At 39.1% G+C, this 27572-nt stretch overlaps 1 protein-coding gene across 8 annotated transcripts in view; it reads left to right on the forward strand.

The window, feature by feature from the left end:
* Positions 1-286: 286 nt before the first annotated feature.
* Positions 287-27572, forward strand: part of LOC121910053 (unconventional myosin-XVIIIa-like) — a 72575-nt gene continuing 45289 nt past the window's right edge. For 2 of the 8 annotated variants that reach the window (XM_042431002.1, XM_042431003.1), the window contains exons 1-12: positions 287-444; positions 3179-4311; positions 20365-20418; positions 21252-21339; positions 21734-21840; positions 21920-22096; positions 22259-22469; positions 22578-22720; positions 22956-23056; positions 23244-23307; positions 23698-23842; positions 26677-26847. In XM_042431002.1, the coding sequence (XP_042286936.1) occupies positions 3316-4311; positions 20365-20418; positions 21252-21339; positions 21734-21840; positions 21920-22096; positions 22259-22469; positions 22578-22720; positions 22956-23056; positions 23244-23307; positions 23698-23842; positions 26677-26847 (2257 nt within the window). In that variant the 5' untranslated portion in view covers positions 287-444; positions 3179-3315. Of the gene's footprint in view, positions 445-3178; positions 4312-11795; positions 11818-15422; positions 16280-18192; positions 18283-18463; positions 18536-19190; positions 19353-20364; positions 20419-21251; positions 21340-21733; positions 21841-21919; positions 22097-22258; positions 22470-22577; positions 22721-22955; positions 23057-23243; positions 23308-23697; positions 23843-26676; positions 26848-27572 lie in introns of those variants that run through there. The other 6 variants (XM_042431004.1, XM_042431009.1, XM_042431005.1 and 3 more) reach the window with 5 other exon arrangements.

Here is a 27572-nt window from a genome sequence, read left to right on the forward strand (position 1 = left end):
ACAAAATACCAAGTTCTGTTTTCACTTGTTGTGGTTAGTTGTCACGCATTTTTTTCCTTATTTTTAAATTCGTAATCATAGCATTTGAGTGATAGCTTATTGGCATTAAGGATCTTATTTCAGTTTCTACAAATTATTTTTAATTTACACCTACAACTTTGTTTTGCTTGTAAAACGAATTAATTTATTCATGCTTTCATTGTTGTGCGAAATGTACTGCTAACTTCATGTTGTTTTGATTAAAAGCACAAATACGAGATTAGTTGTATCCCTAGCTCGTTTATTTCTGACCACACTTATCGGAAGTCGGAGCTTACATCAAGCATTTGAAGGCGTCACAAGTACATCACAGTACAGTTTCCTCGCACCTACTGTCAATTCCAGGGAAGAAAATGCTGAAAATTTCAAGAAACTCAACACAATGTCATGAGTCTGCAATTACAGGTAAGTGACTATCATGTCTGCTACCAGCGTTTACAGTCTGTAATTTTACATTAATTGCATTTTTACACTCTCTACTGAAAGTGTTCCCTAAGGGCACCGGTGGTAGAGAATGAGGGCAAAGCAGCTTAAAGGGAGAGCATTACGGCCAAGCTGTGGTCTAGTCGCAGCGTCAACCTAGTTATAGCTACTGTATGTATAGTAAGTTCAGTAAAGCTAAAAAGAAATTGTAATGTTCCTCACTGCCTATTAAAAGTCACCACGACAATATTCATATAACTGTCAAGTGCTGTAAAGTGATTGTAATATCTGTTCGGTTTTTACATGACCTCAGGAGATGTGATTAAGTGTGGATTAAGTGCGAATTTACTGTTTATGGATTCACTAAAACAAAGCATGGTTGCTTGGCTGTGCGCCTGCAGGGTATGCAACTTCAATAGAGAATCTCATGCTCAAATGTTTCATGTCCTGCATCACTTTAATGGCAGGGCCGATTCTAGGATCACACCTTTAGGGGGGCTGAGCCCCTAATGAGAATTTGACATGCATACTGTGCCTTCTAAAAGTGTTCACCAGCCCTGCCAAATAACGAGTTTTACACCACAAAATATTTTTTTAAGAAAATTAAAAATGGAATATGCTGTTTGCAATAGTATTCAACCCCTTTCACTTTAGCAAACCTCAGTTCAATTAGGTAAACAATGTTACCTTTAGAAACAACCTTATTAGAGAGGACCATCGGTTAATGAAATCTGAGGCAAGGACTCAGTCATAATGACCAGAACTGTCTAACTAAAAAAAAAAGGCAGATATGACTAGAAATGAACAAAACATTATACATTTCTCCTCCACCATATCATCAAGCAATGAAAGAAGCATCGTACAATACAGACATCCCTCCAAGCTGTGCACCTGGGCAAGAAGCAAACTAGTAAGAGACAATCTGAAACCAAAAACAACTTTGAAAAAGTTCAGTGGCTGCAATAAGAGAAAGAGTGCATGAGTCATATTTTCTGTTCCAATGCTTCAATTCACTGTCCATAAATGTTCTGTAATTATACCATAAGGCCCAATTCTGTCAGAATAAGAAACACTGTGACTACATTAACCAAAATAATAAAATGCATCAGTTGGCTGATAAACTGGCAGGTGTGCAAACAGAATAGCCATGGATGTATAATAAGAGCTGGATAGGGCGCAGCGAAAAATTCCCCTGCGGCCCAAAAAGGATTTTCCCCATAGACCACCATTGTAAAACAGACATCTGTAAACTGTTTACAGGACACCTCGAACTGCAAACAACATCAATTATGACTCTTTCTATTATGAACTTTTGATTCATGGAGGTTTTATATTTGTAAAACTTTCCTCAAGCCGAGAAACGCGATTTAAAAATCTGTGACGTCATCGCAATGTAAAGTGCTGAGCGGGGCTGAGCGGGAACTCGCGGGTGGGGCCAGCGGGGGAAACACTACTGCGCATATTCAGTGGGCCGCACAACGTGGAAGCAAACCCGGAAGCTAGAAACTTTTTTTGGTGTATGCGCCAGGCAAGCAATTCCTATAGGACTGAATGGGCACCATTTTTAGTCCTGTATCCAGCTCTTATAATACATCCATGAGAATAGCTCAGACAGCCAACATTAGCTGATAATCTCTGAGCTAGCTGGCTAACATCAGTTGATGTTCTTTGACATTATTCACACCATGGATCTATAACCAGAGACTTTCTAAATCTTAAATCAACTTTGCTATAACAACGTTAACTAACTTTAACGGTACCAACACAAATGACATTCATGCACTGCCATGTTTAAAGTCTGAAATGAGAAAATTTACAAGCAAGCTAGCTCAGAGATGATCTGACGTTAGCTAACTAGCTAGCTAGCTTATGAGCTGGTTAATAAAGTTGATGTCTGAAACTACCAAGCAGTTATCATCATGACTTGTTCTGAAACATCAGTGACTGATAACTTCCTCACCTCTAAGCCTTACGTTAAAATTATTCTGATACATCACCAAATACATTGAATCAGCTGCACAGTAATAATGACCTGTTTGACCCAACATTCTCTGAAGAACATTCATCAATTTTATTTGCTAATGTTTCAACTTGTGTTTTCCTGCACCATGAAATCCTAAATTCACTACCTAGCTACATTTCATGTGCTCAGTTTGAAACTATGGGTGAGTAGGAAGTGTAGAACGGTGCTGATTTTCAATTTACAAGCATTTAAGCCCTCAGACAAGTTTGCAAAATCTAACATTAGAGGGCTAAAATGATTTCAGAAGATAATAATAATAATAATTATTATTATTTTTATAGGGGTGTTTAGATTAAATTTAGGTGCGCTTGACAACCCCTAAAATCTAAGTCTAAAATCGCCAGCATTTAATGAGAAAGAGAGCAAGACAGAGAAGGTCAAAGCTCTTCCAAACAGTGCTTGTATATAGTGCAGCTTCAAATGTATAGGGACATGGGCCTATGTATCACTGTCATACTGTGAGAATAGAAAAAGAATGAATAGTGTGTCCATTTTTCTTGGTCATTTCCTTTTTAGAAACCATGATGCATCATTCGATGATTTCAATTCCTTTACACAGATCTGTCACAGTATACTTTTCTCCTGATTGTGAATGACTTTGATTGTGTTGATGTTTTGAACCACTAAATTAGATGGTTGTATTATGATCTCAGAGGATTTTCTTAATTTTGTCCTTTTTTCTCTTTCCTACAGACTACATTATAAGGGGTTTGGACGTACAGTAGAACCTTTCAGGTGCTTTTATGAGACCACCTCTTAATAATTTATATGAAACTGATCTTTTTTCGCTGTAAACAATTCAAACTGGTAAAAGACAGCAAAAGTCAAGCATGTTTCACCTAATTAAGAAAGACAAGGAGAAGGAGAAGGATTTGGGCAAGATTCAGAAGAAAGACAAGAAAGAGAAGAAAGAGCGGATGTCCCAGGCAGAGTTAAAGAGTCTGGAAGAGATGAGCATACGAAGAGGCTTCTTCCACCTCAATCGAGGGAGCTCTAAGAGAGACTCTAAGAGCAAGTTGGAGATCTCTAGCCCTATCCCAATTAAGGTCGCTAGCAACATGGAGCTCAGCCTGACAAATGTGGAGGCTGAGCGCCTCCAAAACTCCAACACGCAGGGGCAGGATGTGGCGCAAATAAGTGCAAGTACCTCTGGTGAGGACGTGAAGGGAAATGACCTGGAACATCGTCACAGCTCTGTAAAAGAGAGAGCAGCTAAGTTTGGAGAATTGGCCAAATCAAATTCTATGATAGGCCAAAGGCATGTCTCTTTTTCCCTGAAGAGCAAAGAGGAAAATACTTTTGATACTTCTAGTCTCTCTGGGCAGAATTTGGAAAAATTGTCTTTAAGGCCGCAAAAGCTTCCTCAAGGAACCAACTCACAAAGCGTCAACATGGTTCACATTCCTGAGATGGTGGAAAAGACCTTCCCTGGTGCAGACCTACAGTTGCCTATGCTTGCTGCTCCACCAATACCAGATCCAAGAGAGCTGGAGCTACAGCGGCGCAACACAGGGGATTTTGGCTTCTCTTTGCGGAGGACCACCATGCTTGACAGGCAGCCTGATGGAGGAGTGTGTCGGCGCGTGGTACACTTTGCTGAACCAGGTGCTGGGACCAAAGATTGGGCTCTGGGCCTGGTCCCAGGAGACAGGCTGGTGGAAATCAATGGGAACAATGTGGAGAACAAGAGCAGGGATGAGATAGTGGAGATGATCCGTCAATCTGGAGATTCGGTCCGGTTAAAAGTGCAGCCGATTTTGGAGCTGAGTGAGTTGAACCGCAGCTGGCTGAGGACCATGCAAGGCCTGCACAAAGAAGTCTTTGATGTAAGTAGTACTGTTGAATTATTTTCAGTCCACTAAGCAAATAAATTATAACACACAAACACAAAGTCCACATTTTTTGATTCTGTTTCTTCAGTGTAATTTGATACCCACAGAGCTGCTTTTTTGTAGGCTACAATTTTGCTTTGGATCTTGTGACAATGGTGTGAGAAAGTTAATATGTTATCTGTCTATGGCACTGCATTCATGAATCTTATTTTCATACAAAAATAAATATATTTTATTTTATAGATATGTATATATTTAAAAAAAATAATAAATATATATATATATTATTTTTAGACACATTTTGAATCATCTGTGTTTTGAAATGCTCACAGGGTAATTTCAAGAAATCGATATATAACTTTTGAAAATTAATCTCCATATTTGCAGTGAGAAACCGAGTTTGTGTGGTTCTGGGTCCTATGGATGTCTATTGTTTGGGTTTTAAATACATGTATACCTGGTGTAAAAGTTGTTCCCAACTCCAGTTGCTGTATATGGAAGCCTTTTGTCTTATTTTGGTATTTCTTTCTAAGAAGGGTTTCGGGTTAAAGATGTCTGGACCCTGGGTGGAGCTGTAATGACACTGGCAATGTGCTTTTGTGCTTGTATGTATTGGGGTGTGTGTGTGTGTGTGTGTTTTGAAAGAGAGAATGTGTTCTGGTGTATATATAATCCCCTCTCCCTCCCCCAGTCCTTTGACACCAAACAATGGGACGCTGAAGGAGACAACGGCCCAAACGCCACCACAGCCCATGGCCATATGGTCTTGTAAGACTTGGCTGGCAGCCCATTCAATTCTTTTTGCTCGGATAATCATGTGCAACAAGTAGAGGAGCGTCAAGTTAAACTCTTTATTAGCCAGCACAACAAACACCTGAATTTAATGAGTGGGTGATCATGAAGTGGCCCATACTGTATGTTTACCAGAGTTTAGTCAAGGGCTTTAGGGCTAGGCATGTTTTTGCTTTTTATAAAAATGCATTCAGTGTGTAGACTTAGGTTTTATTCCATAGTCTTCAAATTAGACATTTGGACAATTTTAGTGATACCCAAATTGAGACTAGTTTAGACTAGAATAGAGACGCCGTAGTAATATGCTCAAGTATATTAGTTACACTATAAAGATAGACTTACATGTAAAAAGGAGCTCACACTAGTGTAAATTCAGTGTGAAACTGAAAGCAAAATACTATTAGATATGATTAAACCTCGCCAATCAAAACAATATTATAACATGGTATTTTGCCTGTTGAACAGCTCTATCTTAGATAAATTATTTATATATGGGTGTATTTGGGCAGCACCACACAGATATAAGATACATATTTATTCAGAATGATAATGTACAAGAATGATGAAGAATGAGAGGAGCATGGATATCACAGGATGGTACCCTAGGTGATGGATTTCTATAGGAATTATAAACTGACTGACTAATTAATGTACAGTTTTTGTGTGCTGATCATATCCAGTTTTTCAGAACCTATCAGGGTTGAGACCTCAGACCACATTTGGAGGTGGCCACATTGTTTTAACAGCGTGTACACAATGTGTCCTGGGCCACATTGAAGGACAGCCTACTCAACTGTGTAGTAGTGTAGTTGTCGCTGTCTGTCTCTCCTTTGCTCTGCTCCGTGTGTGTGGCTCCAGAGGGGCTGATCCCCGCCCTTGGTGGAACACAGAGAGCAGAGGAGAGGAGAGAAACCTAGTGCAAGCATAATTCAATTCAATTCAATTTTATTTATATAGCACCAAATCAAAACAAAAGTTATCTCAAGGCACTTTTCACATAAAGCAGGTCTAGACTGTACTCTTTAATTTACAGATACCCGACAATTCCCCCATGAGCAAGCACTTGGCGACAGCAGCAAGAAAAAACTCCCCTTTAACGTGAAGAAACCTCAAGCAGAACCGGGCAAACTCGACTTATTGTTGTTATAAACCATAAATGACAGCAAAATGCAGTAGAGACTATGTTTATTTATGTTATTTACCTAATTTATGTGCACTCATTTCATTTCAGCTCAGTGTGAGAGTGTCTAATGCATTGCAAACAGAAATGATGTACGTGTTTATTTGCATATAGAGTGAAGAAGTGAGATCCGATCACAAGTGGTCACTCGAGACGCATGTGGAGATGCATTCTAATGCCTGGTGTGAGCTGACGTACTTAGAGCTGTCCACTTGTGATTGAGTCACCCAAGACGCATGTTAATGCCAGGTGTGAACAGGGCCAAAGAAACTGAAATAGTGTGATGTCCTACATTCAACTTAGCGTGATGATCGTCATTAGACAGGCCATTTCAAAAAGCAAAAGCATTGTGCATGTGAGGCTGACCTAGAACCAACAGCACTATTAATAGGTGGTTATAATAAGATCTGGATTCTAGATCTAGAGCTCTGCAACACAGTTAGATACCATATGTGATGCCTTAGCATATTTTGCAAGTTTGCTTGCTTTACCTAAAGTAATGATTTGACATGTTATGAAATACACTTTTTCGCTTTTTGTGCCAAGTTAGATGAGAAGATCAATACCACCATCCTATCTATCTGTTAAGTATGACGCTACAGCCAGGAGACGGTTAGCTTAGCTTAGCAAGTGTGGAAGCAGAGGGAAACAGCTAGCTTGGCTCTTTCCAAAGGTAAAAAAATCCACCTACCAGCACCTCTAAAGCTCTATAGCTTTATGTATCTGAAGTGTAAAAACAAGAAGTCATGGTTTAACAGGGGTTTGCGTGCCTGACTATTTTTTGGCTTGGCACAGTGACTTCCTGGAGTTTTGTCATCACCATGAGGTTGCCAGGCGACCAGCAGTAATCTGCCTAACTGCAGGACTGCAATGAGAATACAATAATAAGGAGCCATTTGTTGAACAAAAAGTAACTGTTCAGGTTTGGTATCAGTTGAACACCTGCTCTCCCTCTGACTGCTGTCTCTTTCACTTTCTGTTTTATTATTACATGGTTTCTGATTACAGTACCGTCAGATGGTTTGCTTTAGGCTGCATAATACACTCCTCATCTTTACACATGAGTCTGTCTGCCTGTCAGAACAAAAGAAATCTCCCCACAACCGTAACTGCCTCTGGCACTAAATGAATATGATCCCAAACATTTGCTTGTTTGCTATTTAAAGTGTCAGTAGTAGTAGATCTCCTCTTATGAAAGAAATAACTATTAGATGTAGCCTTACATTTATTCTGGTTCAAAATGTAATTATTTCGTGGCTAAGCCAGATATGCACAGCTGAGCACATGAACCTTTTGTCCATTGGGTGGCAGCCACTGTCCACACTACACCAGGCCAGAACAACTATTCTTCTGTTTTGTCCCTTCTGTTCCATTTCCAAAGCTTTAAGCGTCATCTCTGATTCACTGCAAGCTCTTTAACGTAGGTTTTAGATCATGACTGGTGTTGTGAGTGAGTCTCAGAACAGTTGACATGTCATGATGACACCACTGGATAAAGATAATAAGGATCATAAGTTCATACAACAGAAACTAAGATTTAAAATGTTTTGAATACATTTGAACAATGTTATATTTTTATTTTTTTGCCAGGATTTCAGTGTCTGTTCAAAAAAAAGACTCAAAACAACCAAAACCAGATTGGTTGAAAACTAGAGGAGGATCAATAAATCCTGTGTGTTAAGTCCACTCTAAACAAGGTGCAAAATGAGGGCTCATACTCTAAACTTTTACAGTTTATAAGGGAATCCTACTGTACTGTGTATGAGCAGGTGTGCAGTGTGTAAGTGGGGCTTTGGTCCTCTGTGTCTGCTTATTGTTGTCTCACAGACACTCTGAAGGGAGGGGCACTGCTAGACATACTATTTTCCAGCTGGTTGAGGTAAATCAATTAGTCAGAGGCATTATGAAACCAAGCTGAGATGCTATTTTGCGGGGCACTCTCAACAAGTCAGTGGTGCCAAATTTGGTACTGTTGTCCCTCAAACTGGATAGTTTCATTATGAACATCACACATTGTTGTAACCCAAGCTGGCAGTACCACTTTTCATTTTGAAAACATTGTTTAAATACTGTAAGGAAGCACATCAACAAACAAAAAAGCAGATCCTGTTAGTATCTCAATAATATCCTAGATCATACCCTTCAGGAGCTAATTTTACCTTTTTACATTTAATAACAGCATGATGTTGGCAAATATTTCATCTAATATCCCTGCATTGCTTATCTCGCATCCCATACATTTCCTGTCTTTCTGCAGACCAGACACAGTTTTATCATTAGGAAATTAGCAAATGGTGTAATCTCCTCCCCAAGCTGCCCATTTGAATTACATCATCCCCATTTCCAGTGGGGGGATGTCAGTAGAGAGTAACATGGGCGTGGATTAGAAAGAGGGGGGCTTCCAAGGATAAAGCTGTTTGGTTCATGATAGAGGCTTCAGATGTTATTTTTCCTCCCCTCTATTCTTAAAATATATTTAATATTTAATACTAAATAAGTTTCCCCTCGCACATGGAGTGACACCAGTTTCAAACTGTGACCTCTTATGTAGGCTTTTAAGGACCAGTGTGTAAGATTTAGGGGGATCTATTGGAACAAATGGAATATAATATTTATATGTTTTAATTAGTGTATAATCACCTAACAATAAGAATTGTTGTGTTTTTGTTACCTTAGAATGAGACTTTACATCCACATAGGGAGCAGGTCCTCTTCCACGGAGCCTGCCATGTTGCTCCACCATGTGTCTACAGTAGACCAGAAAGGACAAACTAAACACCGGCTCTAGGGTGGGCCTTTGCGTTTTTCAAGAGTTTTGCAGATATCACACATTCTCCTACATGCTTGGAAGGGGAGGGGAGGTGGAGGGGTATTGAGTTTGTTGCAATCTGCAACCTCACCACTAGATACCACTAAATCCTACACACTGGTCCTTTAAGTTTGTCAGCTGAAGTGACTAATTTGACTGTGGGTTGTCATAATAAGGCAGACATGCTCAACATTCTTGGGTTTTGTGACTAATTGCATGTCTGCCAGTTAACATAGACATAGACACTTGTCAGCCATAAGCATACGCTAGAGCATCATTGTTTGTTTTATGATACTTTTAGTAGAGTCACTACTAACAGATACACTGCATTGCTGTTTTATTGAGACAATGAATGTGTGCCTTATCAGTGTTTGGTGTTAGTACTTTTAAATCTCATGGGATCACACCTGTTTAAATTTGATGCTTCTAAATGATGTCTATGTGGCCCACTTTCAGTCAGAAGTTCTGATTTTCAGGCCTATTTATTATTACTGAGTAAAATCTGGGTCACATCCTGAAGTTTTATAAGGCTGGACTGCAGAGTCTGATGTGCCATGATTCATTTCTGCTCTTAGTTCACAAAGCACGGACACTGGTCAAATGTCTCATGTGATTTCTGACTTATATTCTTGGAATGCAGAGTATGGAGATTTTAATCATTCCCTCAATAAATATAATACTTTTATTTCAAGATTAATGTAGGATTTTTCAGTTGTATCTTCACCTTGTTCTTTTGGGTCTCCCCTTATAAATGGGAACTACAACTCAGATAAAAAAAAAAAAGCTTAGATAAATAAGAAATAGCAGATATTGTGGACAAACCAAGAATAATATATGCTGTATTTGTATACATCATGCATGTCATATTCATGTACTTATATTATTTTAAATATATTTTATTACAACATATTTATAAGAATGTGTGAAACTCCAGTTGACACTACACGAGAGTTTACACAAGAGTTGAACAGACTTTATTGTATGGGAAGATTCAGTCTCGGAACTATTGGCTATCATCTGAGTAGATATCTCCATTCATATGCAGAGATTAGGGAAGAATTAACTGGGTCAGAATCAGCAGTGTTTATGGTGTATAGAGTTCTTAATCTTTGGTCTGCTCTAACCATGTGTAGACAAACAGCCGACACGATGCTGTGTCCCAGTAACTGACTCTGGGGATTAGCAAACTGTACTAGATAGACCAGCTAGGCTGTTGGTTTTGCTGGGTCCTGCTGAGAGCTATTATGTGAACTTCTAAGCTTACCGTGTGGAAGAAATGCCTTATAGCAGATTATAGATTTTTGCAGGAAGGCTCTATTTTAGCACATTCGATTGCAATTAAAATAGAAAAAAACCTAACAAAAAATGTTGGAAGTTGGTTGGACTTTGCTTCTGATGATTCTGAAAGAGGTAGTTCATCCAATTACCATCCAACAGCCAATTACTATCACTTTGTACTTTGTTCATAGGAACTCCTTATTTGATAAATGAAACTGTTAATGAGTTTGAAGGGGAAGAGAATGTGCCAAGATTGGATTAGCTCATGCCCAGCCAAGCCTGTTGCAGCATTTGCGTGTTTTCCCTGTGTAGCTACATTCATCGTCACCAATGAACTGAATGCTTACCTCCCAATAACATAAAAAACTCAACTGGTTTTACAGCAATGCAGTTTTGACAGATCTTTCACTTTAAGCCATCTCTTGAAGCATTTTGTTTTGATTGGGCAAGCAGTATAATTTGCAAAATCCTATCTGACTGGTCTGTGACTCATTTTAAAATGCTTAAAATCTTGATTTACACTTTAGTACAGATAAACATGAAATTAGTTGGATTTGTGGTATATCTCGGCTTAGGTCCTGCAACCACTGCTTTGAGCTACATTCTGCATTGTGCAACATCTTAAATTTAGGTCAGTCGTGTGCCTAAGCAAAACCTTCTGTGAAACAGAGAAACCAATACATTGGTTCATAGCTCCCTCTTGTGGTTTAAAAGGCATACTGATGAACATGACTAATCCCTCTATAGCTGCTGAGGAGCCAATTCGGGCATGAAATGTTCTTTTTCTAAGTGTAATAAAGAAAAATAAATTAAATGGAGCTTTGACTGCAGAGAATGGCTTCACAGGCTGACCTTACACTGTGCAAATAATAATGTGTCATCCTCACATTGAAACAAATTACTTAACTTGGCGTCTTGGAGGGCAATGGAAGATTAAATAAGCTTTCATTCCATTTTATGTCTGTGTGGAGTAGGCAATCCTTGCACTTACTACTGAGCCATATACCTTTTTTTATCACCAGACAATCTCTTAATTGCATTATTGTAGTTGTGTTTACCTCAGGGGTATATAAAAGTTTGTATAGCACCTGATGCGGTATACTCCCTCCGTGATTCCATCAACAGGAGAAGAGAGTGGCAGGGAAAAGTGGCAGTGGTAATCGGTGTGGTTCTGCAACTTCTATTTATAACCCTCCTGTATTTCAGCAGCTGTCCCTCTTCTATCTCCCTGCTCAGCTACTCTCACATTACCCCCCTCCTCTGCCCACACCACATCTTTACTGTGCTGACTGTGACCCCGCCCTCGAGGCTGCCCTCCCACTCACACTGGACTAGTGAGTGTGTGCTCTTTGCGGACCCAGGTCTTAACCCCCCTTGGCCCTGACTGCACTGCTCCAGTGACGGAGTGAAGATTGGAAGGTTAACCAGGCCTAGAGAGAAGGTAATGGGCTCAGGCCTCTGGTGGACTGTGTGTGTGGTGAGCAGTGTGATCTGCTCAGGGTGTACATGCTCTGCTTAGCAGTTCCATTTGGGCTCTGATGGCGTCTCAGAATGGCCTCCTTTGCAGCTGAAACTATTTATAGGAGTAGACTGATGAAAGCTGGGCAAGGGATGGTGAAACATTTCTCTGCGCAACTCATTTTGTTTTGACTCTTCAATGAGTAAAAGGCCAGTTTCTAGATTAAACTGTTTACGAAAAGTTGTGATAGGCATTTTATAAATGTGAGGAAGTTGCATGTTGCTTGGAAAGTAAGTGTAATGATGTGTCCCAAGAATCCCAAGTATGCTTGTTGTTTCCTTTGTCAACTAACCAATTATATTGATGTGTTTAATGTTGGCAACACTTACTTCAGTTGTGTACATAGTTACATAATAATGATTGATTTTGTGTCATCACTACAAATGAAAAAATGACCAGCATTGTATGTAACCATTTTAGTGTGTTGACTGGGGTAAAGGAGACCCATTAGCTAATCTTCAAAGAGTCCATGTTAAAAACATTTAAGCATACAATAATTCATAAATGATTTAACACATAATTGTTGACCACACCTATCATAGAAATACATGCATAAATACACACATATAATCTATATCCATTGGCACATATACTGTATGTACCTACATATACACATATTCATCTACATATGTTCACATATAATACCAATAGACTTCAAACCCACTGGAGATACAATACAATAGTGTGATGATAACTACATTTAAATCTTAAAATCAACAATCCAACTGTTGTACTGTTCTTGAGTGAGTTATTGTAATGAATTCCATAATTTAATGGTTCAGAAAATGAAAGTCTGTCTTCCCATTTCAGTTTTTATTTTTGGTAATTGGTGATTTTTATCTCTTATTCTTATGTTAACTTGATCATGTTCTAACAACAGTTTGTCCTTAATACTAACTGGCATTTTAAACCTTTGAAATTTTGAAATTAGTGCAATAGAATGTCTCACATGCTCTACTACTGCAGACCATCCCACTATAATATGTAGTTCACTCACACCCTTTTCAAACCCACACATTAAGACCATTCTTGCTGTCTTGTTTAGTGTGATCCTGCAGTCTCCTCATATCTCTCGAGCTGCACTGCCCCACAGAGCACAGCAATAATTGATGTGACTATAGATTAGACTATGAAATATTACCTGAAGAATGTCTTTAGATAAAAACTTTGCAATTTGTCCAACCATTCCTGCCATTTACATCACTCTTTTAGAAAGATCTGTAATATGAGCCGTCCATGAGAAATTGTTTTGTATTATACTCCCAATAATTTGTCTTGTGTAATCTCTTTAATTTGAACACTGCCATACATTAAGTACTATGGCTTCAATTTCTTCCTCTTTCTTGTAGTACATTTAATCATATTTTTTGTTTTATTTAATACCAATTTATTATTTTCCACCCATTTGATGACACATTTAAAATCATTTGATAAATATTCATGCAACTGAGTTTGTGATTCTGCTACTGCAGTGATGGTGGTATCATCTGCAAACATGTGTGCATGTGAGTTGGTGAACACTAAGGGAAGATCATTTTTGTATATAATAAACAACAATGGTCCGAGGCAACTCCTTTGTGGGATGACACAGGTAATCATACGTGCAGAAGAAAAGGAGCCATTAACATACTGTTTAAATAGGATTTCATCCAGTTGATAGCATTCTTACTGAAGCCATAATGAATTCATTTTTTAAGTAGAATTGTATGATCTATCAAATTGAATGCTGCAGTGAAGTCAAGAAGAAGTAGGGACACAAGTTTATCTTGATCAAGGGCCTTTAGCCATGAGGGGTGTATATATTGTATCGTTCACGATAATGTTGGTATATTTTTTAATATGATAAAAAAATCATATAATGACAATGGCAATATTCCAACTTGTTGATCTGATGACATCATACCATTACACACAGCAACAACAAGCATGGCTGAAAGTAAAATTAACATTGCTTCCGGCTCCTCAGTGGAGGAATTAGTTCCAAAAAGGGGAGCACTTTCAGTAGTGTGGGAGTGGTTTGGTTACAAAAGATCAGATGTACAACAAACCAAGGTAATATGTAAGAAGTACAAGAAGACTATAACAACAAAAGGAGGCAATGCAACAAAGTTATTTCACCACTGGTTCAGTATGAGGAGAGCCAAATATCCCGCAAGGAGTATTTTGTCATATCGTCAAGAATATCATTATCACAGAAATACCCTGAAATATCATGATATTATTTTAGGGTCATATCGTCCACCCCCTATTAGCCACTCATCCGTCATATGTATCAGTGCATGTTGAGCATGGGTTAGAAGGTTACTAGTTTCCATATATTTCTGAATGTACTTCTCTTTCCAAAAGTAAGCTAATTGGGTGAGTGTTGGGTGCAGTAAAAGCTATTCTAGCATCTTTAGGTGTGGGGCAAATTTCTGCATGTGTTCATTCTGTGGGAAACTTTCCATGTTGCAAAGATCCAATATATACTTTACAGGTCTTGTGAGTGTGTTTTCATGGCTCTTGTATGAAGAAAGCAAGCTGTCTGTTTCATCATGTTGTTCATGTCTTCTGTCCTCAGTGCTGCATGGTCCCACTGCCCTGTTGGTGTATGGGCTGTTGTGTGCAGAAAGCCAGTTCGCAGTACCCCACCGCTCACCCCTAAATTCCTATTCTTCATCACTCCGCACAGTACATCCTCCTCCTCCCGGCTGTCTCTTTTTCTGTTTCTCATCATTCCATAAATTTATTCTCCACATCGCCCAGCTTGTTCCATGACTTCTGGCCTGTTACCATGGCGTACAAATCACGCTTTTCATTCTGGGAGCAAAAGGGAAGTCTTGCTTTTCTGTGTTTTTTGCCTTTTAGTTCATATCTGCATGTTGTTTCTTGCTGAATTTGTGAAATGTTCCTTTATGTTGATAGAGAAAAGCTTTGGTCCCAATCTGTGGTTTGATCTTTTTTTGTGTTGCTTCTCTTTGTGTAGGTTAAAGTTGAAAACAAGCCAGATGTAAGTGTTTTTTCACCCTGCATGCTTTTGGATAGTAATTCACATGATGCAAACTGTTTTTTGCACGGAAACAAATTAGGCTACTAATCATTATCACAACCTTCTGCAAGCTAAAGCCAATTTACCTTACCGTGGTCTTAGGAAGGTAGATAGCAATGTGGTGAATTTGGGAGTAGGTGATTACAAATACAGTTCTTAAAGATTAATTAACCGTTTGCTGATAGGGCTTGAGGTTCTTTATTCTCAGGGCAACTACTGTTCAGAGAATATATATACTTGTCACTTTTACAATATAGATTCTTTATTTTCTATCGTCATTTCTGAATTAAACAAAGCTAACAGTTTGCCCATAAACTCCAAAGTTAGAATTGAATGAGAATGCTCATTTAAATGGCCTGATTGCATATTCCAGCATGAGTGAGGTTTTTAATATAGACAAATGGAAATACACTCGCTGATATAATATATCAGAATAATCCTCCATACTGAGATTCTGAGCACAGAGCCTCCTGTTGAAATCTTTGACAGTTTATCTGCGTCAGCCATGGAAATAATCTACACTATTGTCATCTGCCTTGCTCTGTTTGTATCCAGTCTGATGTAGATAGTATTCAGCCTCAGGCAGTCACTAAACCTGAGCTAGACACAGGAAGTGGTCCAAAGTCAACTGTATCATCAGCTGAAGAGTCCAATAGTCACATTGCCATGGGTGGTCCAGAAGAGGACAAAAGCTCTAGTGGTAAAAAGGTGGTGAGGGTTGTGAGGAGAGTTGTCAGACGTGTGGTTCCTGCTGGGACGGAAGAGCAGAACCAGCCGGCTGTTTCTGAGGCTGCCAAGGCTACCGCTGCAGCAGAACCTGTGCTCAAAACGACTAAGGCTGCTAGTATGGAGAAGGATGATATCTCCATGGGCCTGACCAGCCTAATGGGCAGAAGTAGAACCAAGGAACACCGGCCTCGCACCCGCACCCAGGACCGCAAAGAGGACATGAAAGAAGAGGTGAAGCAGGAGGAGGAGAAAGGAGAAGTAGAGAAAGAGGAGGAGAAACCTACTGTGGAAAAAACAGAGGATACCATACCCACATCTGTGCCCACTGCTACACAACCAAGCCCTGCACCACCAAAGTCCAACCCCCTCACCCCACCAGCTGGATTCATCCCTGCTCCCAAACCTGACCCTTTTGCCCCGCCTGCTGGTTTCATCCCTGCCCCCAAACAAAATCTGTTGACTCCTCCACCTGGCTTCATCCCTACCAGAAAATCCAGTCCGGTTCCCCCAAAACAGAATCCCCTGGCAAGACCACCAGGTTTCATCCCTGTTCCAAAAACAGACCCTCTGGCTCCTCCTGCAGGGTTCATCCCAAAGCCTCGCACATTTGCTGTAAAGAAACCAGAGGTACAGAGTGAAAGAAGTGCATGTTTGCTACTTAACCACTGGGTGGAGCATGCTGTGTGATAATAACAGACATTACAGCCCATATACATGCTCATATTGTTAAGCCTGAAAGACATCTTCAACTTTAGCAGACTTGTTTTTGGTTATGGATCATTGTGACTTTTTCTTACAGCTAGTATTATAATTAGACTCCATCTCATCTTTATCATTAACAACTGAATGTGACACCTTTTACTTTTTCTCCAAAGCACAAGTTGCTCTTTCTTTCTGACAAAAAATGAGCCTTGATATAATGAAGTCACCCTGGATAAGTGAAGGGAAGCAGGGTGCATGAACCAACTCATGATCAGACTTCATCAGTGGGTATAAGGGTGTGCTCATGGCCTACACTCTGTCTGGTCAGTTGGAGTTGTCTATGAGCACTGAGCTGTGACTCATTACTGTCACTTTCTGCAAGCAGAGCATTGAAGTTGTGCTCTGAGTGCTAGTAGACCACTGAGGCTTTAACAGTCTTTTAGGATGCTGTTTAAAGAAACAGGAATAACAATAAGAATTCAAATGATATTTGTATTGACAAATTTGTAGTTCATATCAATTAAACAACTGACAAGAGAACCAGGATCCCAGTAAATCATGTATCACCATGTTCAGCTTTTAGCTGGTACTTGAATAATTCAATTCAGCTTCAGCTAAATTTTTAATATTTATATTTTGACTTATGATAAGAATAGGAATTATAGTTCTCCTTTCAGTTTCAAAGTTGTACATGCTTCCATAGTCCCAGTTTCAATTTGTACCCCAGACAAGGTTATGTTTTTGTTGTGTTATTTAGTTTTTTGGCTTTTTGTCTATCAGCAGGCCATATGAACATTTTATCAACAGATGTCCATGAAATGTGGTGAACAGCTGGGCATTTGGCCATGGAGCCAGGGATTTGATTTTGGACATATGCATCCGATATTCTCACAGAGGGATATTTTGTTTTTCACTGTTTTAGGGAGAGATTTAGGTTTTGGACCGTAAGGGATTAAGTCTAGTGCATTTACTTTTCTGCTCTCAATGTAACTACACACAATCACATATCATGACTGTGCATCAAAATAACTAATTTCTGTTGTTGACAATTGCAGACATCAGTCATTACTATAGTTACATAGTACTATTACTAATAGTTAAATAGTAACATTACTAATTACAGCCACACTTCCTGGAAAAATATCAGTGTGACATGTAGAGTAATTAATTTTCATCTTAGGCAGTGTATGGAGGTTTGTGGAATTCTAACTTGTAGTATATTAGGATACGGAAAAAAAGTGAAACAAAAAACTAGCATTGTAATGGCCTTCCTTAGCCTTAGTTTCACCTAAATATAAAATGAATCAATAATCATTTAATCTTGATTAAAAGAGTTTTTAGCAGCACAACCCCAACTTTATATATAATGCAAACAGTAGTTATGGGACATAACTAAAATTATTGATCCATACACCACAGCTGAATAAAATTACAGAGCATAAATGTCACAGAACTTTTGATTTATTATTTTTAAGGTGCTACTCTCAGATTCCTTGGATGCTGGTGCAGTTGTATGAGAATCAGATGAGACAGCCCAAATTTCTTATTTGAACCATTACTCTTTTGCTACAGCACTTAATGATCCAATTTTCTTTAATAGTCATTTTCTCTTACTCATTTCCTGATTGAATTAACTGGAAAATTAGTAGGACCAAACATCCCTTTAAGTTGGTTGTAGTTTTGGGTGTGTTAAATTAAATCCAAAGTCAAAAAGAAAATACACCAAGCTAAAACATAACTTTCATCCTCATTGTCATCTTCCCATAATTCCTTCCATGTGTGCGCATCTTTGTTTGTCAAAATGTGTGTTTGTGAATATGTGGATACATTGTGTAAAGGTAATGGAGACACCTTGTCCCCCCGTGGCCCCCAATGGTAAGCCGTCCCCCGTTGCACTGCTCCAGGCTCATTCTACATCGAATGAAAAGGTGTGTGTTCATCCTGCTGCAAAGGTACACAGTGTGTGTTTCTCACATTCAAAACTATTAGATTTTTTTCATGGAATGCTTGTATGTGCTCATTCAGTTTTCATTAGCAATTATCTCTGGATCATTGGTTTTACTTTCTGGCTACATATTTGCAATTGCTGGTCCTGCTTTGCAACTGTAGGCCCCAGAGCTGATTCCCACTGAGGAAGATCATAAGCGTGTGAAGAGGATCTTCACCATAAATTGCGGAAATGTAACTTCTCTCTCCCCTTCAATTTGTTTGGTTTGCATCTGCCATGCTGTACCAAGGCTTACCATGTGACTAGCCTGAGTCAACTGCTTGCTTCCCCAGCTAGGGGGAAATGTGTCCCAGAATTACCCAGGTCCACACCGGGTTGTCCTAATAGGGGTACAATTACAGGGTTCCCCTGGGTTGTTGGCCACATGGTGTGAAATCTGAAACTTTGAGACCAAAGAGATATTTCTATAGCTCATAGATTATGGAGATTTCATCAGAGTTAGTTCGGGAGAAAATAAAAGCTTTCTTGGACTCGTGTAAGCATATCTTGTGTTGCCTGAATGTTCATGTTTATGATATAATCTGATATCTTAAATTGTATGCTATGTGATTGATTGGTAAGAGGCTTTTGTTTCAGAAAAGACAACAGCATGAAACCTTTTACTTTTGCAGCTGACTTGTACACCTCTGATAACCTCTGAACAGCTTTAGCTCAGTGTCTGTCCTGCTTATTACCCTCCTCTTATTCATTCTGTAGTATTAATAGTTTTGTTATCAGGTGCAGAGGAGCACCTACTGTACTTTGCCCATTGGCATTATGTGCAATTATTGTGGCAGTGCTTGAATATATGTGTCCGGTAATTTGTTCTCTCAAAGTCTGCAGCACTGAAAAGCACTTTTTCTTATTCCCTCTTGCTCTGATCTCCTATTGTCTCAAAACGTGTCTTATGTCTCTGCTCTTTGCTTCTCTGTGGATCATTGGATCTTGACTTGCTGCTGTACTCTTTGCTGTTTGCATGGCCAGCGTGCCCGAGGCCACAAATCCTCTCAGGTACAGCCTGCCCGACCGTAGGCTCGCCGCACTCACTCAGCTGTAGAGTACTGGAGTCTAAGCTTGTTCTCCTCTACTGACCCCTCTCTGTCCTACTTTGCCTGCCTGCTGTCTTTGTCCCCACATGGCTGTCTGAGGTTCATTCTGGGTTCATGCTGGGGTCTGGAATGTAGTAATTTGACATAAACCAGCACCAGATTTGGGTCAGGGGTTCTGGAACAGGTTTTAGAGGTCTCAAGAAGATAAATAATAGCTTAACTTTAACAATGCTGCATTCAGGTTGTAGTGTGCAGCTATGTAATAATGACTATTTTAAATAATACTGCATGTTTCAGTTTTGTTGCTTTTGCTCTTCCCTCTCACATATATATATGTTATATGTAGTCATATGCAACAGTAAACAGTTTCTCAAATATGTTATTTAAGATATCTTTCAGATAGGGTTCCACATGTGTTTCTGTGAATTGAAAAACTGCAGGAATCCCTGACTTCCCATGCAGAGATACATATATTACATTATATCTTGGTGTTATTATAGTACCGTCTATATATCTCAGTTCATTAGCATCGACTACATTACATTTTACAACTGGCTGCATGGTACCCTGCATTTATCCCTTACAGTGTACAACTGATCATGTAAATTGTGACAATAAAATGGCAGTATATGAATTCTGTCCCTCTAGATCTACACACTACTTCAATGCACCTTGTAATCCCTGCTCATTAACGCAGTAATACTGTAATTTTTTATGGCAAATTACTCTAATTATTTTACTAGCATTGCTTGACTTACTGTTGCATCGTTGGATTGCTGCAGGTCTTGTGCGGTGTTTGTATTATATTTTTTACTCTGAATTGTTTGTGACCAACCGTTATGTTTTTGCACTATGCCTATTTTTGCGTTCTGTTGTGCACTCTGAAATGACAAATGAATGTTATGTGTGACTGTTGAATCAAATCATTAAAAGTACTGACTTCTCAGTTGATTTCTGCTCCTTCCCTTCTCCAGTCCAAAGTTGTGGACCCTGTGGCCATCCTTCAGGCATCACACTCTGCAGCTAAGGTTTGACTATGGCTACGTCTGACTGTAGTTCTGGGTGCATCCCTCTGTGTTTCAGAATGATGTGTGTTTTGTGGTTTTTGTGTGTGATGAACTAGTAAAGTGGTGTGGGAGGATGGCCTTGTAGTTATTGAGGCAATCCCAGGTTTCATCTTCCCTGTGGCCCTGCCTGTACCCTTAACTGTTCCCACTTCTTAACCAGTGGGAGAAAAGACAAAAATATGCTGTCTCGGTACAGCTATCCAATCTTTATTTTGATAGCTTGATTGCATGTCTCAGTACTGTGTACCCAAAGTGTTTCTATGCATGACTCACTCCAAACACTTGACTTTAGTTGTTGGTTGTTTTCTGTTTTTAAAATTATTTAGGTGTATCCCTGTGCAATCCCTCTAAACCCATGTATTTCTCTCAATGTGATGTACTTGCTTGCAATGTGTCATCTGTGACATCTTTTTAGTGAACACATCAAATGGACTCTCAATGAGTTCAATGCACACTTTGTGAGCTCTGGAAGGGGCTTTAAAAGGGAAGCCATGGGAACTCTAGTTCATCTGTGGAGGGCTGGTGTGTAATGGATGTAAATGTTGGGGGTGAAATATGAAAAGAAACCAACTCACACAAATTCATACAGGTTTTTACTCTGAAAGAAGCCCTCCACCCAATGAATTCAGTTCTTTTATATGAATGTGTGCTGCATGCAAATCAATCCATTATGCAATTATCTAATTTAATAATTTATCATTCAACAGTTGTCATTGCTAATGTACTGTAATGTTCCGTAGTTCTTTAAATAAGAAAATCTTTTCCTCATCCTGATTGTTAACCTGTTCCAACAGGGGAAGACTGAAGAGCAGATAGCAGCAGAGAAAGCCTGGTACAACACTGAAAAAGTATGGCTGGTTCACAAGGATGGATTTTCATTGGGTTAGTAAAAACTTCTGCATTTACGTATCTGTATGTATATTTTGTATCTTCTGTACATTAGTATTTTAAAGAAAATTGTCATGACATTGTGACATTTTACTGTAGTACCATAGAGGTGGATTGTTGAGGCATAGAACATGCTTTTGGAATTTTCATGTTAAAAGAGGGCAACTGACTAGACTACTCCGTTTTACCTCAGGCTGTATAAAATTAAACTATTCCACTACCACTACCACATTTTCAACATTGAATGCATGTTTAGTTTTAATGAAGCTTAGACGTTATTAAAAGAGATACGACTGCCACACATTATCAGACATGTAAGATAGGATGAAGCTTTTGCACCCAAGTCGAGATCATATGTCATGATAAATTAACTCCACATTTTGTGCAGCAACTCTCCTGAAGACAGAGGCAGGCAGTCTGCCAGAGGGGAAGGTGAAAATCCGTCTGGAGAGTGATGGATCTTTATTGGATGTGGATGAAGATGATGTAGAGAAGGTATTTAATCATCAAATCAACTCTGAACCTCATCAATTACGGATGACACTGTGTGACCGCCTCTGACTTTGAACTCTAGGCAAACCCTCCGATGTTTGAGCGAGTGGAGGACCTGGCCTCTCTTCAGTATTTGAATGAGTCGAGCGTGATGCACTCCCTGCGGCAGCGGTACGGTGGTAACCTGGTGCACACCCACGCTGGGCCCAGCATGGTGGTCATTAACCCCATTAGCGCCCCCTCCATGTACTCTGAGAAGGTAGGCTGCAGTCTGTGCATATAATGATATCTCTTATGGAATAGTAGAGTACAAGGGTGCAATCAGAATGAAATTAACATAAAGAGATATTATCTGATATATATAACCACCTCTCTTTGATTTTGTCCTCCTCTTTCTACCTCTACTTTTTGTCTTTGCCAGGTGATGCAAATGTTTAAGGGCTGCAGAAGGGAGGACACTGCCCCTCACATTTACAGCATGGCCCAGTCTGCTTATAGGAACCTCCTGACCACTCGTCAGGATCAGTCCGTTGTCTTGCTGGGAAAGAGTGGTAGCGGCAAGACTACAAACTGTCAACACATCATCCAATACCTGATCAGCATTGCTGGGAGCACCAACAAAACATTTTCTGGTAAGTTGGAAAGGATCCAATCTCCAAACTAAAAACAAAAAGTAAATAGATTGTTGTGTTATTTAGTTCCCCAAAATGACTGTATGGATTTCTCTTTGTTTTCTGTAGCAGAGAAATGGCAGGCAGTCTACACAGTTTTGGAGGCATTTGGGAATGCATCTACCTGCATGAATGGCAATGCTAGTCGCTTCTCCCATATTGTTTCCTTGGATTTTGACCAGGCGGGCCTGGTGACCTCAGCCTCTATCCAGGTACAAATAAACACATTTATGTATTTATTTATTTATTCATTTAAGTCGCTGATGCTCAACTGCTGAATCTATCACTCCATTCATGCACATCTGCTCTGATCTCAGACAACATATCATAAAATAGTATAGAAATTCAACAAACTTCAGCAGCCTTTGTTATTATGCGTACTTGCACTGCCTATAATAAATGTTATTTTATGTCTCGCTAATATCCTGTTCTGGTGCGGCCTTGCAGACCATGCTTATGGAGAAGATGAGGGTGACAAGAAGACCAGAAGGAGAGTCCGCTTTTAATGTCTTTTACTACCTAATGGCTGGAGTAGATACGTCTCTTAGGTAAGGATTAGTACTATAATGCCAATTACACACACAATACTGAATTTATTATATTGATATATTGCAATGATATATTACTGCTTTTGGAGAATGCTGCCAATTTTTCCCAAAGTCTTACTGATGTAATGTTAGTGGACATGAGAGATGAAGACATCTTCTGTGTTCTCACTGAGACTTTCTTCATCAGAACTGAGCTGCACCTCAACCACTTTGCTGAAAACAATGCATTTGGAATCATGCCTCATAATAAGGTAAATAAACAGTTATAAAGCTGAATGTTTAATGTTACTTTTATATGAATGCGGATTGTCTGGTTGTCATGTAGCAGACTTAAATAGCTAAAAAAAATCTTTGTGCAACTGATATACACCAGCTCACCAATGCTTAAACTCAGATTATTGATATTACATTTATTATCTTTTCAAATTCATCAGCCATGTAATAAACCTACTAACAATTTATAACTAAGTTGTTGGTCTTCTATCTGTGCATAATGCTAGAAACCAACTGTCACACAGCAGAGTGTCATGAATGAACAAACTATTAAGACAGGTTGTTGATTTTTAATCTCTGTTGTAATTACTTAAAGGAGCATTAGGTCACTTTTGCATTTTTCTTGAATATACTGTATGTGCTGCCAGGCGGAGGATAAGCAGCGGGCCTGCCAGCAGTTTTCCAAGCTGCAAGCAGCCATGAAGGTTCTGGGGATCAGTGCTGATGAGCAGAGGGCCTTCTGGCTTGTCCTTGGGGCCATCTACCATCTTGGCGCTGCAGGAGCTACTAAGGGTAAGATTGCTGAACTAACCAAATGATTTACCATTCTATAGCTGCATCACTTATTTGTGAGGATAATGTCATTTATAAAATACCACATACCAGTAACAAAGAGGCTAAGGGCTATTATTGCACACTACAGTACATTATTAAAAAGCTAGAATTTGTTAGCCACAAATCCTGAGCCTGCATTATCTCACTGTAGGTAATATCTTCTGCATGATGCAAGACAGCTGTAATCCAGATAACTGAATTATGCATTTGCGCTTTAAGAGGTGTGCACAGGTTGTTAGACTGCTCTACTGCACTGATCTATTGTTAAAAATCAAAATTTAAGGAAGGAACAGTTTGAGTTACTGTAGCAGCAGTCATTACAGTACCATTGCTGTTTCAGAACTGATAGCATTTCCATATGAGAACTCTGAAAACGGTAAAATTCATATAGACATATCATTAAATCTCATTTGCCTGCAGGCTTTGGTCTAGTAGTTTGGACAGCAGTTAATGATCATATACAGCAGATGATGTGTATGATCATTCATTAGATCTGTGCTTGTGTCAGATTTCCTTTATTAAACCTTATTGAATCACCATATTAAATAAACAAAAGCAGTGTTTGTGCTACAGCCACAGCATCTGAAATCTCTGGCAAACTACCTCTCTTCAGTTAGGAAACTGTTGCAGTTCTAGGGCAGAAAAAAAAACACTCATCTAATTTTGGCCTTAAATCTTGACAACATCTTATCTTGTCATACAAATGCATCAGAGGACTAAAAGGAACGGCAGTTCTCTTAAACACAAGGATTTGTTTCTGTCTTTGAAGCTATTTGTGTGATGAAACCTAACATGAGAGAATTTGATTGTTTTTTTGCTCTGAAGTAATAGAACTGCCTCTCTCTGTATTTGACTTTCATTTTAAAATTAGATATCTGTCATTTGAAAAGGCTGAATGTGTCAAAAAGATTTTTATTATTGTTGAGGTGAGTATTAGTTATACTTTTGAAAGGCCCTTGCTTAAAAATAGTTGGGCTTTTTCAAGAATGGAATTATCTACATTTTTTCAATTAAAGGTTTTAAAAGGTATTCACTGTATCTACATCTAATGTTGACTTCTTACAAGTCCTAAGCTTTGAATTCTCTGTATATATAGTATATTTTAACTTGGCTCTCTTTGGTGCATATCTGATGTGCACATTTAGCAAAGTCACATGAAGGATACTGCACTATCTTACAACAAATGTTTTTATCTGAGTAGCATTAAACTGCAAATCAATTAACATGATGTCTGACTTTCTCTGTTTTATAACCTGTTAATAAATACAGAATATCTATAGAATAATAGAATATACAAATGACAAGGAACATACATTAGCAGTGACAGTAGCTCTGTATTTTGTTCATTCTTCACTTTCTGTCCACACTGTCACTGCCAGTCACTTATGCAGAATTGCTTGCCAAATTATTTTCAGTGATCTTCTCCAGCTGGCTGCTAATCTCTTTGATGGCAATATAACACCATCCAGGAACAGTTTTAAAATTTTCAGCAACGAATATTGTCCCGCTTAGCATCTGCTTTTGGGAATACAGACCCTAAACAACTTTGTTCTGATCTGCAAATTACTGTGTGACTTATGTCTTGTGCTGATAGGACTGCTGTCCTCTTCTTTAACACACAGTGGTTTTCATGAGGAAACTACGCATGACAGGGTAAAAGTAATGACCAAGAGTTGACACATTGGTGGCAATTAGATTCTGTTTCCCCGTCTGAGGGAATATTGAATTTATTCATGAAAATACTCTGTGCCATTAAAAAATGTCTTTGCTGCAAGGACTTAGTTTATGTTTTCACTATCTCATACAAATCTATATTAAAAAATTTATTATAGAAAATATGTTGATTTTTCAGCTTCATAGTGTAACACAAGAGGGCAGCAATGATCTCTAATCCACTAAAACTAATTAAAGGGACCACTACCTGAGATGAACTTGCTTTGTATACTGTACTGACAACACTAATGTCTAGTAAGTGTAGATAGAAAAAAGCTGACTACACAGTTAATCTGGATGCTTTTTAAGTGCAGATATTGTATATATGTAGTTTTTTTTATTTATCTTTAAGAGTCACACACTCATTAATGTTTGATTCAGTAACATTGGCTAACCCCATTTCCTCTTTTTGATGTTTAACTGGGATTTAAATGACTGTGGTGGGAAATATCTATCAAAGCAAATATTTGAATGTCTTTGCTTGTCTTTACAACCATGCTGCTTATCATCATGAATAGTACACAGGGCTTCTGCAGGGCTGATGGAACAGATAGAGCCCACTACTCTCTGTGTGAATCCTCCAGTTCATTTTTTAAGTCTTAGAAGATACCACTTCATGGTGGATTAAAACTGAAGTTTTCACTCATATCTGCATGTTTCTATCACTCAGCCACTAGATTAAAGAGAAACTTGTATTTTCCAACAGAGAGTCTTCATATAAATAAATGAATTGTGTTCCTTAATGATAAGTTTTGCTCTTGTTCTCAAGATGATAAAAAGGGCATTTATAACTTAACTTAACTTCATACACATTATTTAAATGTAAAACAATTGAGGCTTTTAGCTGTAGACGCTAGTGGATATGTCTTTTTTCCTTAACTATAATTAAATATATTCAAGCCACCAACATTTTGAGCATGCTTTTAGTGCATGGTCTCACCAGCTGTGTCAGTGTCAGCTTGACCAGAGTCATAATCATACCCTGTCATAGACAGGATTGTCAAAAAGCTACCAGGCTAGCCCTGTGCCTGGGGTAGTTGGCAGAAGGGCTAATGGAGGTTTTCATGCACGTGTCTCAGCTGGCAGGAAACAATTTGCACGTCATGAGTGGGCCCAGAAGGCAGCCTACCTGCTGGGCTGCACCCTGGAGGAGCTCTCCTCCTCCATCTTCAAGCACCAGGCCAAGGGCACCCTGCCCAGAGCCAGCACCATCCGCCAGGCTTCTGACGAAAATGGCACAGCAGACGCAGGTACTCTACAGACCACATTTACCAACAGTCTCTGTCTCTCCCCTGCCCCCCATTCCTCTTTGTCACTCTCTCACTATTTCCACACACACGTGCACATACATGCCTCTGCTCATCACCTGAGGGAAATTGCATGCTCTGGAGAAAGTAAAGCTTATCTTAGTAATGAATACCACAGCTTTACAATGGCTATTGACAGATAAGTACACACACTATGTCAGGACAAGCAATTTGGGATCCACTCTTCATTCATTGCCCTTGAAATCATAATTGCCTCACATTGATTTTTCACATGTGCAGGTCCTCTCACTTCCATCAAGACCACAACGCACTTTGAAGGACATGAGGATACAGTTAAAAGTCTATCACAGTAGGGATGGATAGGATTGACCTCTGTTTCATCTTTCACTCCCCTCAAATATGAATGCACGGTCACAGATGTGTGCACACTTGAAAATATCCCCCAGGTGTCATGAACTCACTATTTTGTGAGATAGTGGAATGAATTAGGAGAGCTTAACAGGTGGCCATTGCCGCGAGGCACAGACATGAGTATGTGTTGTTTGATCTGACCAATTCAGAAACACCTGAGTCCTCAATAACACTGCTTTACAGAGACAATTTCAGACCCAATTTGAATACTTAATGCCTTTGGGCGTAATATGCTCAAATATGCACATCCTTTAGAAGAAAATTTAGTGAGCTTAGTTTTAGTCTAGCATCTACAG

Source organism: Thunnus maccoyii, chromosome 13 (assembly GCF_910596095.1).
Source record: "Thunnus maccoyii chromosome 13, fThuMac1.1, whole genome shotgun sequence".
Lineage (NCBI taxonomy): Eukaryota > Metazoa > Chordata > Actinopteri > Scombriformes > Scombridae > Thunnus > Thunnus maccoyii.